We start from the raw sequence: 13,606 nt of genomic DNA, 5'->3' as shown, positions 1-13,606 counted from the left end.
GCAGACTCCCACAACCCTGTTCAGGACTAAAAGGGTTTCAGACTGACTGATTCCTGCTGATTTGCACTGTTGATGATTTGACAATAGCTTCAACAGACCACAGATTCAATATTGCAGGCTGGAGGTGGTCATGTAATGTAGGCTGTTTTTATTCCAAGGAGCTAGTAGAGCTTTATTCAAATGCCTGATGTTCAGGTCACGTGTAATCCTTCATGATGGCAGTTTACTAGCTGGAGAAGTGCATTTTCAGCAGGCCATTACTAAATGCAGCAGCTTCTTCACTCATCAGGTCTCAAACCAACCAGCAAAATTGTAGGAAGAGATAGAACAGGCTATTCTGGGCAGAGATGCACCTTAAGATGAATTATAACAGCGTTAGACACATTGTAGGAATATCCCTGTGTCACACTTTCAGCGCCTCATTGCGTCCAAGTCCTTCTGTTCTCAGGACACCTGGGGGACCACCTTGTTATTAGATGAGTATCTCTATCCATCCATCCATCCATTATCCAACCCGCTATATCCTAACTAAAGGGTCACGGGGGTCTGCTGGAGTCAATTCCAGCTAACACAGGGCGCAAGGCAGGACACAAACCCCGGGCAGGGCGCCAGCCCACTGTAGGGCACACACACACACACACACACACACCAGGCACAATTTAGGATCGCCAATGCACCTAACCTGCATTTCTTTGGATTGTGGGAGGAAACTGGAACACCTGGAGGAAACCCATGCAGACAAGGGGAGAGAACATGCAAACTCCACGCAGGGAGGACCCGGGAAGCGACTCCAGGTCTCCTAACTGCGAGGCAGCAGCGCTACCCACTGCACCACCATGGCACCCAAGTATCTCTCTCTTTCTCTCTCTCTCTCTCTATATATATATATATATAAAATCCATCGTCTGTATGTCTGTCTGCTTTTCATGAGAGAACTGCTTAACAGATTTAGACTGGGTTTTTTCTATAATTTGCTTGATTTTGCGACTTCTCTCATTGTGCTATGTATCACAGTTCGCTTGTGGTACCGAGGGGAGAGGAGAGGGACCCTCCTCACTCATGCGCCAGCCTCCGGGCGTTCCTCACCTCCACTAAGTTAGCAAACGAGAGAACAGGGTTTTTTTTTGTCTTTAATTTGCTTGAACATTCTGGTTGATTTTGCTGCTTCCCTCATAGTTCACTCACAGGAGTGACATATTCTCGCAAATCCGAGACAGAGGCTGGGGGCCAAGGGTAGAGGGAAGCGTGACGTCAGGAGTAGGGAGCTGGGTAGGGCCCTCCTCACTGTCTTGTTTCACTACTACGCGAGCGGGGCCACAGGGGACGGCTACTATCTGATAAGGTGCAAGTGTGTCAATGTATATGTGTACATAGCCAATCTCTAATACAAAATACACATGAAGCAGTCGTGATTTCAACAGAAACCATTCAGAATGAGCAACAAGTGAGAAAGATAATCCAACATTGGATCAGTCACATATTAATGGGTAGGTAATTTAATTAAAGATGATGGGACCTGAGTGTCTTGGCATAGATTCATAACACTCTGAAACATAATTCAATTCATGGTTACTGAGTCTATTCCAGCGACATGGGGAGCAATGCAGAATTCAGCAGTGGACAGCATACCAGTCCTTTATAGCACCCACTCATACAAAAGAAAAGCATCTCACACCATGGCACCAGCTATTTGTTTTTAAAGTGAGGTCATAATGATGATCTGCTTTGCTGCTTTATCTACAAGTTGTTCTGGAAGCAACTATTTGCCTTTATTGGTAATGGTGACCTATACATGAAGCACTGGCCCAAAGGCAGAAACCAGGCCAGCACAGAGTGCCAGTCCATGACAGGGCACAATCCCTCATTCAGTTTCATTGTGTATGCATATATTTGTTATATATATATATAGTGGATTCAGAATGTATACAGACCCCTTCAATTTTTTTGAAATTTATGCCCATCAATCTGCATTCAGTAACCCATAATAACAAAGTGAAAACATGTTTTTTCAGCCAGGTTTGCAAATTTATTAAAAATTAAAAAACTGAAATCCCTCGTTTATGTAAGGATTCAGCCCATTTGCTGTGGCACTGCAAATTGTGCTCAGGTACATCCTTGAAATTCATCTTGAGATGTGTCTGGAACTTGATTGGAGTCCATCTTGGGCAAATTCAATTGACTGGACATCCACAGAGTGATTGTGCAAGAAAAAGGCCAGTGAAGAAGTCCACCAAGGTACCTTTACTATCTCTGAGGGAGTGAAAAGCTACAGTGGATAAATCTTGAGAGACTGTGCAGGCAACAACTGTTGCCAGGGTCCTTTACCAGTCACAGCTTAATGGAAGACCACTGCTGAAAAATGCACATGATGTCTTAGCTAGAGTTTGCTATAAGAAGTGTGGGAGTCTCTGAAGAAGGTTCTGTGGTCTGGCAAGACAAGACTGAATGTTTTGGCCATCAGACTAAATACCAAGTTTGAACAAATCTCATTATCACCAAATACACCATCCCAACCGTGTAGCATGATGATGGCAGCAACATGCAGTGAGGATGCTTCTCTGCAGCAGGCCCTGGAAGGCTTAGGAAGGAGAGGTAAAATGAAGGCAGCAAAATACAGGGAAATCCTGGAAGAAACCTGAGAAGATTTGTATTTCAGCAGGACAATGACTCCAGGCATAAAGCCAAAGCGACACAAAAATGTTACTGTCCTGGAGTAACCAAGTCAGAGTCCAGATCTCCATCCTAGTGAGAATGTCTGGCTGAACTTGAAAAAGGTTGTTTCCTCACAATCCACATGTATCCTAACAGAAGTTGAACAGTTTACAAATGGCAGTGTGAAGATGTGCAAAGCTGTTAGAGAGAAACCTGTACTGTCATGAAGAGACTCGCGTCTCTCGTGGCTACCAAAGATGCATCTAATAATACTGACTTGAAGAAGGTGAATACTTATTTTGTGTTTCATATTTTCAATTGTATTAGACCACCTTGCAGAGATCTGTTTTCACATTGACATTAAGGAGACTTTTTTTCTGTTAATCGGTGTCAAAAAAGACAAATGAAAGCCACTGGGATTCAATGTTGTATAAAAATAAAATTTGAAAACTTCCAAGAAGATAAATTCTTTATGTAGAACCTGTATATGTTGATCAATTGACCGCAGAAAAAAAAGATTATAAAGTTGGCAGTAGATAGGAAACAATCTTATAAATAAATAAATAAATACTGCTAAAAGGGGAAAATGTTACAATTGCAGTTTGCATCATCATGGTCAGGTAAGAGGCATGAAATCACAAGTAAGTAGAGGATGGGTCTGAAGGAGAATAACACTAGAAAACCTTTTTCATGAAGAGATGAGCAGGACTCTGTAACTAACTACTCGGCCATTTAGCCCAATTGGTAAACCTGGTATTGGAATATGGATTTCAAGCTAACAAACATCATGGAGACAATGGTATCCTGTTTGTTTCAACATATCTTTAGCTGTAAGAGTTATTGGTCTGATAGTGTATTTTACACATACCAGTAGGTGCCAACAGCAAGCACCACCGTGGAATTCTCTTTTATTGCTCAAGAGTACAGGAAACCCAGGATGACAAAAGATGTCTGGCCTTTCAAATTATACAAAGAAACTGAGTAAAGAATGGGAACTGCAATACAGGGCTGTGGTCTGATGATTTTAGCACTAAGGAGGTCATCAAACTCTCAGAAAATGATTCTAAACTCACAGAGGAGCTTGATCCTACCATTAGGCTTAACTTCCTTCCAGTGGTCATTGGCGTGGTTTGGCAGCCAGCTGCTTTCTGGCATTTGAGGTATAGAGAGAAAGAGAAGTCAGAGAAAGAAAAGAGATAATAAACACACAATGAATATGTGTACAAAAGGACTACATACAGTATACTCTAATCTGCACGTTGCTACAATATGTATACGGCTTTTTAAGATGAATCCTTTCATTTTTGCTGATATCTCTCATCACCACGAGTAACAGAAAAGAGAAGCAGCAAGACAGAGACTTAAAGAAGAAATATCTCTGAGTAGAGAAATGTCAACATTTATAACATAGAAGTAAGCATCAAGGAAAGAAAGACAGAAAGAAAGAAAGATTAGCGTTTTTCAAAATTTGCAATGAACTTAGCAAAAAATAATTTCTGCCTGAAAATGAAGCTTTTTTTAAATAATTAGCACACCTACACCTGCCTAATGCAGTTCATTGTTAAGGAAGGCTGGAGCCTATTCTGGTAGAATCAGGTGCAAGTGAAAAACCAACTCTGGACAGGGTGCCAAGTCTGGTGCAGGTCTTAAATGATTACAAATTGTAACTAAACCAACAAAATGAAGAACGGAAAAAGATTACTTGCATTGGGCAAACAAATAACAGCACATTTTGTCCTTAGAACCTTAAAGACCGGTGAGCTATTGTGCACATTAAAAATAGCCAGTTACTATAAGAGTTACGAAAAGAATGCAGGAAACAGCAGATGATTAATGTACATTTACACCTAGGATGTTAAAGTTCTGCTCTACATCCGCATCTTAATCAAACGTTGGTTTGTTATGTGCGTGTGCACCCAGTATGCACAGATTGCCTAACAATTTAAAAGGTTTTAGTAAAGGAAATGCCGTAAAATATTTTTAAGATGGAACACTTCTCAAGGGTTTAGCATTTTCCCTAAAACTAAACTTACCCTAAAAAGAAAACATTCTACGGCTTGAACATATTCTGTTGTAATATATCAGTGAAAATGACACTTGCAGGATAAAGTTACTAAAACACTATTCTGTAGGATAGCTATAATGCTTACAGAGGTTTAATTGGCCTTTCCATCATCATGTAAGAGATGAAAATAAACACACCAAGCTGGGGATTGTTTCAGGAATAATAGTATAAGCATTTTTAAGAGCCAGCATGGTACTTATCAGTTGCAAACACAGCACTCCCTATAAATAATCCATTTCCTGCATTATTTTAGTGAAAGTAATATTTGATATGGAACCCAAGAACACAGTTATAAATAATTCTAATAAAAGCTCTGCTCAGCCAAAAACTGCCAAGTGACATATTTTGCGGCACTTCATGGCCCCACAACACAACACTCCAGTTCTGTTTATATTTAGCACACCAGGCTGTATAAAATAAACTTTAATTAATAAAAAAGAACAGATGAAGCATTGAGAATTCAGTTGTAGAAAGCCTGTATCTTGCATAACTATCTAGTAACGTGATACATTAGGTGATATGCAGCAATATTGCTGGGATTTGCGAAGGTGAATTCCAGTTTAAACAGTGACATGGATATTTTAGGTCTGGTATTTACAAGCCATCAGGGTGGGAGTGCAGCACAGCTCGCTAGAGCACATTTCTCAAGAGCAATATTCTGCTGCCATTTCCATTTCATTCTCTCATTTTTTTTTTTACTATTTTTAACTACAATTACCTTTTTATAGAGAGTTTTTTTGCCCTTATTTATTCTAAAGTGCTCTGTGATGGTCTATTAAGGAAAACTCAAAAATGTAACAAGTAAATACTTCTGTACTATATTTGGCATTAGAGCTGATTAATTCAGAAACATTAAACACATATCAAAGAAAACAGAACAATTATTACAAATAAATAGAAAATTGCAAATTTATTAATACTTTTATTTTTTAATCCAATTGTTCTGTAGTGTAAGCAAAGAATATAGCTATACAAGATAAACAAGACTTTTGGTCTTTCTAATTCCACTAAAAGGTAATAAAATATAATATAAATTATTTGTCATTGATATTAAGTTCGTTTTTGTCCACTTTTCACTTATTTTATTGCACTAGTATCACAGTTTTCTCTTGGTGTGTGATAGGCAGGACATCCAGTGTTCCTTGGTGATCACACATGGAGTCAGTTGAATAATTTCCAGTAGCTGAGTGGAACAATTTCCAGTAGCATATGTCCTCTGTTTCCAATATCACAGACCCACGGTAGCAAAGTTTAATTTTATTTAAGGTTCTGTTAATGGATAACAATTGGGTTACTAGTGCCTAAAAAGGTCTTCATTCTGGTGTAAAAACCACACAACTGGCTGAGTTTTTAGCATCTTGGGGGCAGGGAGAGACCTTTTGTAATTCAGATCATTGTTTCCATTCAGTCCTTTTTATTCATTCAAAGGAGAAGTTTTTACTGCTATCAATCCATCATCTGCAGTCTCTGACCTGAATCAGTGCCTTCTTTTCTCGAGACAAAGCCGGGCCTCATCTTGCCTGTGTGGACACACAGACTTGTCTAAGCCGAATGGCCACTGAACATTTGTCAGCTGTATTAGACAGTAATTGAGCTCCCAGTAAGTACAAATAGGCCGCACTGCAGGGTCTGCCCTTTGCCAATCACTTTGCTCCATGTTATTGACTTAATGTTTGATCAGCAGCCACTGTCCAGTCTCAGCAATGTTCAAGGAATGCCCCGGGAGTGCATACCGCTGACACAGCCTTCTCTCTTTGGAGCAAGAAAAAACAAAACCTCATTGGTCCTGCCATATAGTGCTTTCCTGTTGCCCCTGGATTGCGCAGATCTCGTCTTTATTTGCACACATATCTCTCCACTGTTCTTTCACATTTTTTACATGTGACATAACAGCACCAGTGATATTTGCACTGGCATCTCTCGGCCACCTTCTCTGTATAGGCGTTATATCCACGGCCACAGCACATGAGATTACAGCTGTCACTGCCGTTGGAGGTTTTATTGCACTGTCTGCAAAAGAGAAGAAAAAAATATATTTTTATTTGCTGTACCAAGTTTAATTTCACAGTAAAGTTTTCTTGACAAAGGTCTTTGTGTTTGTTTTATTCTCTCTCTCTTCCTTACTTACTTGGCTGATGCTAAGTCTGGCAGGCTGTTTATTACCTGTTTCTGAAAATCTACCCCAAATTATATAAAGTTCATATCTGACACTTTTAGAAGCTCTTGCTCTGAACACTAAGAAAATATGTGCTCAGACAAAGGTATTATATAAGAGATAGGATAATGCAGATAATCCTGCAACCTTTTGGAATCTGTGTTCACTTTTAATTCTAATTTAAGAACAGTTTAAATACAACATGTGGATCCTGTCTCATATTTAAGTGGATTAGTTATCTAGTACCTTTCTCACATGTTACTTTGAAAACCAAATAGATACCATTTCTCTTGTATACTAATATATACATATACATTGCATTAATACAACAAGAAAATTAATTATCCACAACTTAAAACCTTTATAATATGTTCCAAATTTATTCTGGAGTAAAAGAAAGTTATATATATATATATATATATATATATATATATATATATATATATATATATATATATATATATATATATATATATTATATCTTAAAATTAACTTTCTTTTATATACAGTATATATAATGAATACATAGATTAAACATTTTGTAAAGGATAATGTAAAGGTTTTGAGCTTTCTAAATAACTTTATGAATTTGCAAGGTTAAAATGGGGCCATTTACGAATTTTTCAATCTGATTAGAAAACCTTTCCAAGCGCCTGCTTATAAAATGGCCTGTCTGTAAAGTGAAATTCCATACCTATCTTGTGTTCCATAGGAGCCCTGCTTCTCATTGCGTGCGCAGTAGTCAGGGGAGCTAACCAGGTACACCAGCTCAGTCTCTCGCACGGGTCGCACGTCCATCTCTTTCGGAACCAACTGCTTTCTAGTCCCAACGTGCCGATGAATCACTTTGGTGGCTGCTAGGTATTTGGATTTGAGTTCGGCCGCGATGTCATGCATGTCCTGCAGTCCTTTCCAACAAGTTTTCACAGAGCATGAGCCAGAGACGCCATGGCATTTGCATTTGGTCTCCATGGAATCTATCAGAACCTGGTAAGAAATTTAAGGATTAAGTATACAGTTTTTAAATTAATAAAAAAATAATTGTAATTTGACAATTGATACAACATGCTATAACAATGGTAAAGAAGCCGTTTACATGTCTCTGCACAGACAATGCAATATAAATGGATCCATTAGCATATTTAAATGTATTCTTTGATTAAGTTAAACAGCCCTGAAAATGCAACCTGCCCATCAACACAGAGAACAGTGAATCCTCCCCTCAATATACGCGAATTCACAAAGCACAATCATTCAGCCATTACTTATCGGCACTAAACATCTTGCATTCGAGACGTCGCTTACCCACCTGTCTGCCAACTGCGTTGTTGTGCAGGTTCATTAGCTTAGTGGCCTGGGATCCTGACCGACTGTTTTTCATGGGGGCGTCAACGAATGCGGCGCCCATCTGTAGGCCGTAGCGAAGATTGTCCCCGCAGCCGCCCCATCGGAAGTCGGGTCCTGGCTGCTCGGCAGGCGCGGGGCCACAGGAGCAGCCTGGTAGGTCACCTGAGGCGCAAGACCTGGCGATGGCGTGGCTGACCGCGGCGGCTGCCAACGCGAACACCACAGCTGACTCTCTGGTACCTGCAGGGAGGCACAATAAACAGCGGGTTGTTTGGAAAACCGATTCACTTTATGTTGCTTTGCATCATTAAGGGAAGACACGACAGAAAGTAAACACATGTTGACAACACCGTAATAAGTATCTTTACCAGTTATAAAACTACAGTACTTTAGTTGATATTTAGGTGCACCACGCTATAAAATGTTTGAAGAAATAACAGATTTTATATTTAACCTTGCCTTCACCTGTAGCTAGGGTGACCGTAACGGAAAACAAGTGAACAAAAATATGGATTTACTCCTAAAATGATTACACTGAAACTGTTAAAACTAGAAATAATCATTCCAAACATTTTCAAGTAATACAATTCTAACTACAAGTAAAAAGTAGAAATCTTGCCTTTCGCTAGGTCTGGGGTGAAAAAAGGTGCGTCTTCAATTGAGGAGCAGTTCCACCTCATATCCGAGAAGGTTTTCTGGCAAGTCGTTTTGGTAACTTTTGCAGCGTGTACAATGCTGTGCATCATCTCCAGATTTCTCCTGCAAAGTTGTAATTGGTCTGGGACTAGTCCGTCCAGCAGCTTGCAGTGGTGTGTCTGATTCCAGCCAACAGAGCTACCGTTTACTGTAAGGCCGCTGTGAAAACACATACAATGCCGATTACATGATAAGGCTTAAAACAAGGAAATGCATTGCAATACAACTGGGCACTGCGACCCGCTGAAATGGTCGAAAATACTCAATTAAATCCACTAGAATTGAATGTTCTACAGTACAGTAGTTTGATTTCAGATAAAACTGTTGCTCCTATAATTTTAACTTAATAAACTCAAACAACGACATCTGGTAGTGTAAAATAATATCAACCAAATCAGAGGTTTAGCAAAAAATAATAAAACGCTTACAGCCAGTGAATTGCGTTGCAGTAGCTGATGCCACACAGGAACAGAACGACCAAGCTACAGTATTTCATTTTCAGAAGAGGAGATTCTTCTCCAGGCAAAGGTCCGGTATCTAAAATAAATCAGAAATACAACTCTGTAAACTTGCGGAGTTCGATCCCTTCTCTGACTATATAATCCAGCCACAATTTAAATCCAGAAGGAAACCAAAAGAAGTAGGATGAAGTCCCTTGTGTTATATATTACTCTTTAGACACGCCCCTGTCCCTGAAAGCAGGACGACCCCCAGGTGGACATTCCTAGGGCTTGTGGTGTGCGAAACCTAATCATGCGATCCACAGTGTGATCGCACATTCTTGTTACTAGCAGAATTTGTGTGAATGATTTGAAAGCAAACATATTCTGACATAATCCCACTTTTAATGCCATTTTAATTCATTTTATTTCGATACTTTAGTGTGTAAAAGTCGTATCTAGTTGTGATACTGTGAGCTTTGCCCAGCTCCGATACCAGACAAAAGTTGTAAGGGGGTGAGAGGAGGGCATCTGAAATACTAGTGAGACGTGATGTGATAAAGTACCAAAAATCCGGCAACTAACAGTATATTCGACAGCGTGGGGGGGGTTTGGTATGGCCTGGAATCGGGCCTGGCTATGTCACTATAGGTGAAAGGCGCAAGTCTGATATCATGTATAAATTTCCTGTAGATCCTATATGCCAAATTTCACCCCCACCAAGCAAATTCAGAAAGGATTTGGAAAGCGTAAACAGATAGCGTCCCATACGATCTTCCGATCCTGTTAAAACAAACACACATGCTTTATTCTAAATCAACTTACATAAATGAAATTGTCACCGTCGGCTTTAAGTTAATGTTGAAAATCAAGATTCATTAGAAGACGTAAAAAAATGACTTACCTCTGAAAATGAATCCGGTGCTGAAAGAGGATCTTGGACTTCTCCAGACAGTTCCAAGAAAGTGCGATAAGTAGGTTGTTAAAGTTTATTTATTTATTTCTTCCCAATGCACGCCGATGTATGTATTTCTCCTTGGTTTGGTGAAGTCTGAGTCGCAACTAGTCCCGATTGGTCTTTTATACACCTCTCGCACGTCGATACTCCCCATTATAAATGTTTAAACACTTCTAAATGGCGTTAGACAAAAGAGTTGGAGGTGTTAAAACAGTGGCAATTCGAGAGGCACTGATCAGCAATTCTTTTGAACTCTTCATTTGAAACGGAATCCTGGCCTCTCTTTCATCTGCATAAGAATGGTCCCGAACCGGGATAAACATTGACGGCGCTACTAGCCAGAGAGAAGCAGACATGACGAGCCATGTCTTCAACCCGCATTCATAGCGATCCAGAATGTTGGAAAGTAATCCAGCAGACACAGATTTTGAGATCTGGAGAACATAGGATAGAGGAATACTCATGATTGTCTAATTTTTTAATCCCATGCAGTAACACATAAGCCGAATTATACATTGTAAATTAGAAAACACCCTAGAAATCTAATATTGAACTTTATTTAAAGTCAATTACAGTATACTGCTACAAATGGTTATGCACGACGTATTAAAACGATATTTTAAAACTATGCTCTTAAACGAATATGTAAATAGACAAATAGCTAAAATAAAAGCACATCAATTTACAAAAGTATTTTTATTTTAGTGATAATTTATTTTTTGGTGTTTTCCTTTGACCGATGCACTCCATATTAGAAATTCATTTTTATAATGCACGGATCACGCAGCTATAACGTAACAAGTGCTATACGCATGGGCGGCAATTAGGAAAGTTTATGTATTAATTAATACAAAGCAGGCGTTTTATTAACTTTTTTTGATACTAAACAGATTTATCCATTAGTTTCTGGAAACCTTCTTTTTATCTACAAGAGTGTTTGTCTGCAGAAATGTTTTCACGGATAACGGTAAAACGACAGACCGAGTTATCCAAAAATGTTACAGTGACTGTGGTCACTGCCAGAGGCAGCAGAGAGCGCAAAACTGGAACAAGGTCTGGACGGGGCGCCAGTCCGGGAGGCAAACACACTACACACCCACACTTGTCCACACCGGTTAATTTAAAGACGCCAGTGAACTTAACACGCAAGTCGATGGGATACAGATGCTAAACGGCAAGCCTAGAGGAATAAATAAATAAATAAATAAATATATACGTATATTCATACAAGCAAACACACGGCGACCATACAAACCCAACAGGGACAGTTACCATGCAGGCTTGGTTTCCAATCTAGAGTCTTATTTAAGGCCGATGTTTTAACTGCTGGTGCTTGCATTCATATGCGGGTTATTTTATACTGACGTCCAAAGTATAGTGTTGTGCTTTGTTGAAAGTTGTAATGACTCACTTACATGTTAATTCTTTGGTTTTAAATGTAACACCAGACAACTGTAAATTGATTTCCAGAACATGGCGTAAAAAATTTTGTACACTTTGATTGCTTACAAGAAAAGCTGTCTGATAGAAGATAAGGACTCGCTATTCGAATTCTCAATTTAAATAATCCCCTTAAGCTAATACACAAACAATCCTCAAAGTAACACAAAAATATCAAAGGCATTCTTGTAAACAAAGCGTTAAATAATGTCTTTTAACGCTCTTAATCGCGTACAACAGCTCTGAACATGGCATCTGTTTTCTTTATTAGATAAGTACAGAACCCTTGGTTAAGCATGAGGGGCCTTAAATTTCAAACATTCCTCTTTTTTAAACGACGACGAAAAAAACGATTAACTTTTGTAAATAATCCAATATTTTGAAAGTGTTGACAACAGCAATATATCCCTTTTCAATACAAATATGATCAGCCAGTGAAAAGAACATATTAATAGGCCTACAACCTTTCTTTTTAAGCACTTTTATGTACTCACTGTGGGCGAAAAATAAACGCATGAAAATATATTATAGATATGAATTGACACTTGTTTAGAATAACATTAGTACTTCATAAACAAAAAAAAAAACCACAAAAAAAATACAGACGCGCTTGTGAATAACTTTTACATTTACTATTGTATTACATTTTTACACTACGATGGATTGCTGTAAATTGATAAAATAATTTAAACATTATGAATGAGAAGAAGTCCTTTACAGGCTAAACTTTGCCGACCTATTCATCTTAGCGCTTGAAGCGAGTGAGATCAGTTCTACAGTTTCTCCCAATTGTTTCTTTAGGTGATAATTGTGCATTTGCAGGCGCCTCGTTCACGTCACGATGTTTAGACCTTTCGCACAGACACCCCAACTCCTGAGAAACACTTCTCGACGTTTCACACAATGTGGTCGAGAAATCCGGGAGCTCAAAGAGCAATTACTTAAAACCTAACTTCTTGTGGTATTGTCAATGGGCTGTTAACATTTTACGTATGAGTGACGCATTGATTTGATGATACAGTTAAGTCATGGAGAATTAGCGCCAGAAGGGAACTTTCTGCTGTTTTTGTAGATAGCGAATGGCCCTCCCACTGACGGAGATGACATGCCATGGATCTTCCCGACAGGGGAACTACTGGAAGAAGGGGGATGGTTCACATTCAGATTGTCATTTCACTTTACATGCGTGCCGTATTGGCGCAACTGTTCTGGTTCTGTGGTCAACCGTGTACTGTAAACTGCATGAAAACGTGCTATTACACAACAAGGCAGACTACAAGGAGACGTTATATACAGTGCGAACACAAATACTATAAAGGCTCAAGAACAGCTATTATCAAGGACGATTTCATCTTGGTATTTATTATCTGAATTTACATTCATTTAGTCACTCAGATACCCTATTTATTTATTTATTCATTCATTCATCTATCAATCTTTGGTTATTGCATATCATAGTTTCAAAGAAATATTGGCTTGGAACATTTGAGGCAAAATGCACATGGTGATACAGTACATCTTTTTCTTTCCTAAGAGGGTCTCATTCTTCTCACACACATGCACACACACACATATGTGTTATTATATTATATATTGCATTATACAGTGGGATGCAAAAGTTTGGGCAACCTTGTTAATAGTCATTATTTTCCTGTATAAATCGTTGGTTGGTATGATAAAAAATGTCAGTTAAATATATCATATAGGAGACACACACAGTGATATTTGAGAAGTGAAATGAAGTTTATTAGATTTACAGAAAGTGTGCAATAATTGTTCAAACAAAATCAGGCAGGTGCATAAATTTGGGCACCACAAAAAAGAAATGAAATCAATATTTAGTAGATCCGCCT

General features: G+C 38.8%; 1 protein-coding gene across 1 annotated transcript; it reads right to left on the bottom strand.

The window, feature by feature from the left end:
• Positions 1-5,678: 5,678 nt before the first annotated feature.
• wnt11f2 (wnt 11, family member 2) lies at positions 5,679-9,521 on the bottom strand. The gene is made up of 5 exons (XM_039764577.1): positions 9,344-9,521; positions 8,839-9,074; positions 8,182-8,459; positions 7,567-7,859; positions 5,679-6,727 (listed from the first exon to the last, which is right to left on the bottom strand). The coding sequence occupies exons 1-5, from the start codon at positions 9,409-9,411 to the stop codon at positions 6,553-6,555; spliced, it is 1,050 nt and encodes a 349-aa protein (XP_039620511.1). The 5' UTR covers positions 9,412-9,521; the 3' UTR covers positions 5,679-6,552.
• Positions 9,522-13,606: the final 4,085 nt, after the last annotated feature.

This window comes from Polypterus senegalus, chromosome 10 (assembly GCF_016835505.1).
Source record: "Polypterus senegalus isolate Bchr_013 chromosome 10, ASM1683550v1, whole genome shotgun sequence".
NCBI lineage: Eukaryota > Metazoa > Chordata > Cladistia > Polypteriformes > Polypteridae > Polypterus > Polypterus senegalus.
This window is presented reverse-complemented; position numbering and strand designations above follow the sequence as displayed.

What these genes read in the sequence shown, in the direction of transcription:
- wnt11f2 (XM_039764577.1), bottom strand. Translation starts at nt 9,411, where the DNA reads ATGAAATACTGTAGCTTGGTCGTTCTGTTCCTGTGTGGCATCAGCTAC. An exon ending in TGCAACGCAATTCACTGGCT is followed by an intron (nt 9,075 to 9,343) that starts GTAAGCGTTTTA and finishes GTGTTTTCACAG; the next exon opens with CGGCCTTACAGTAAACGGTA. An exon ending in TCCTATGGAACACAAGATAG is followed by an intron (nt 6,728 to 7,566) that starts GTATGGAATTTC and finishes TCTCTTTTGCAG; the next exon opens with ACAGTGCAATAAAACCTCCA.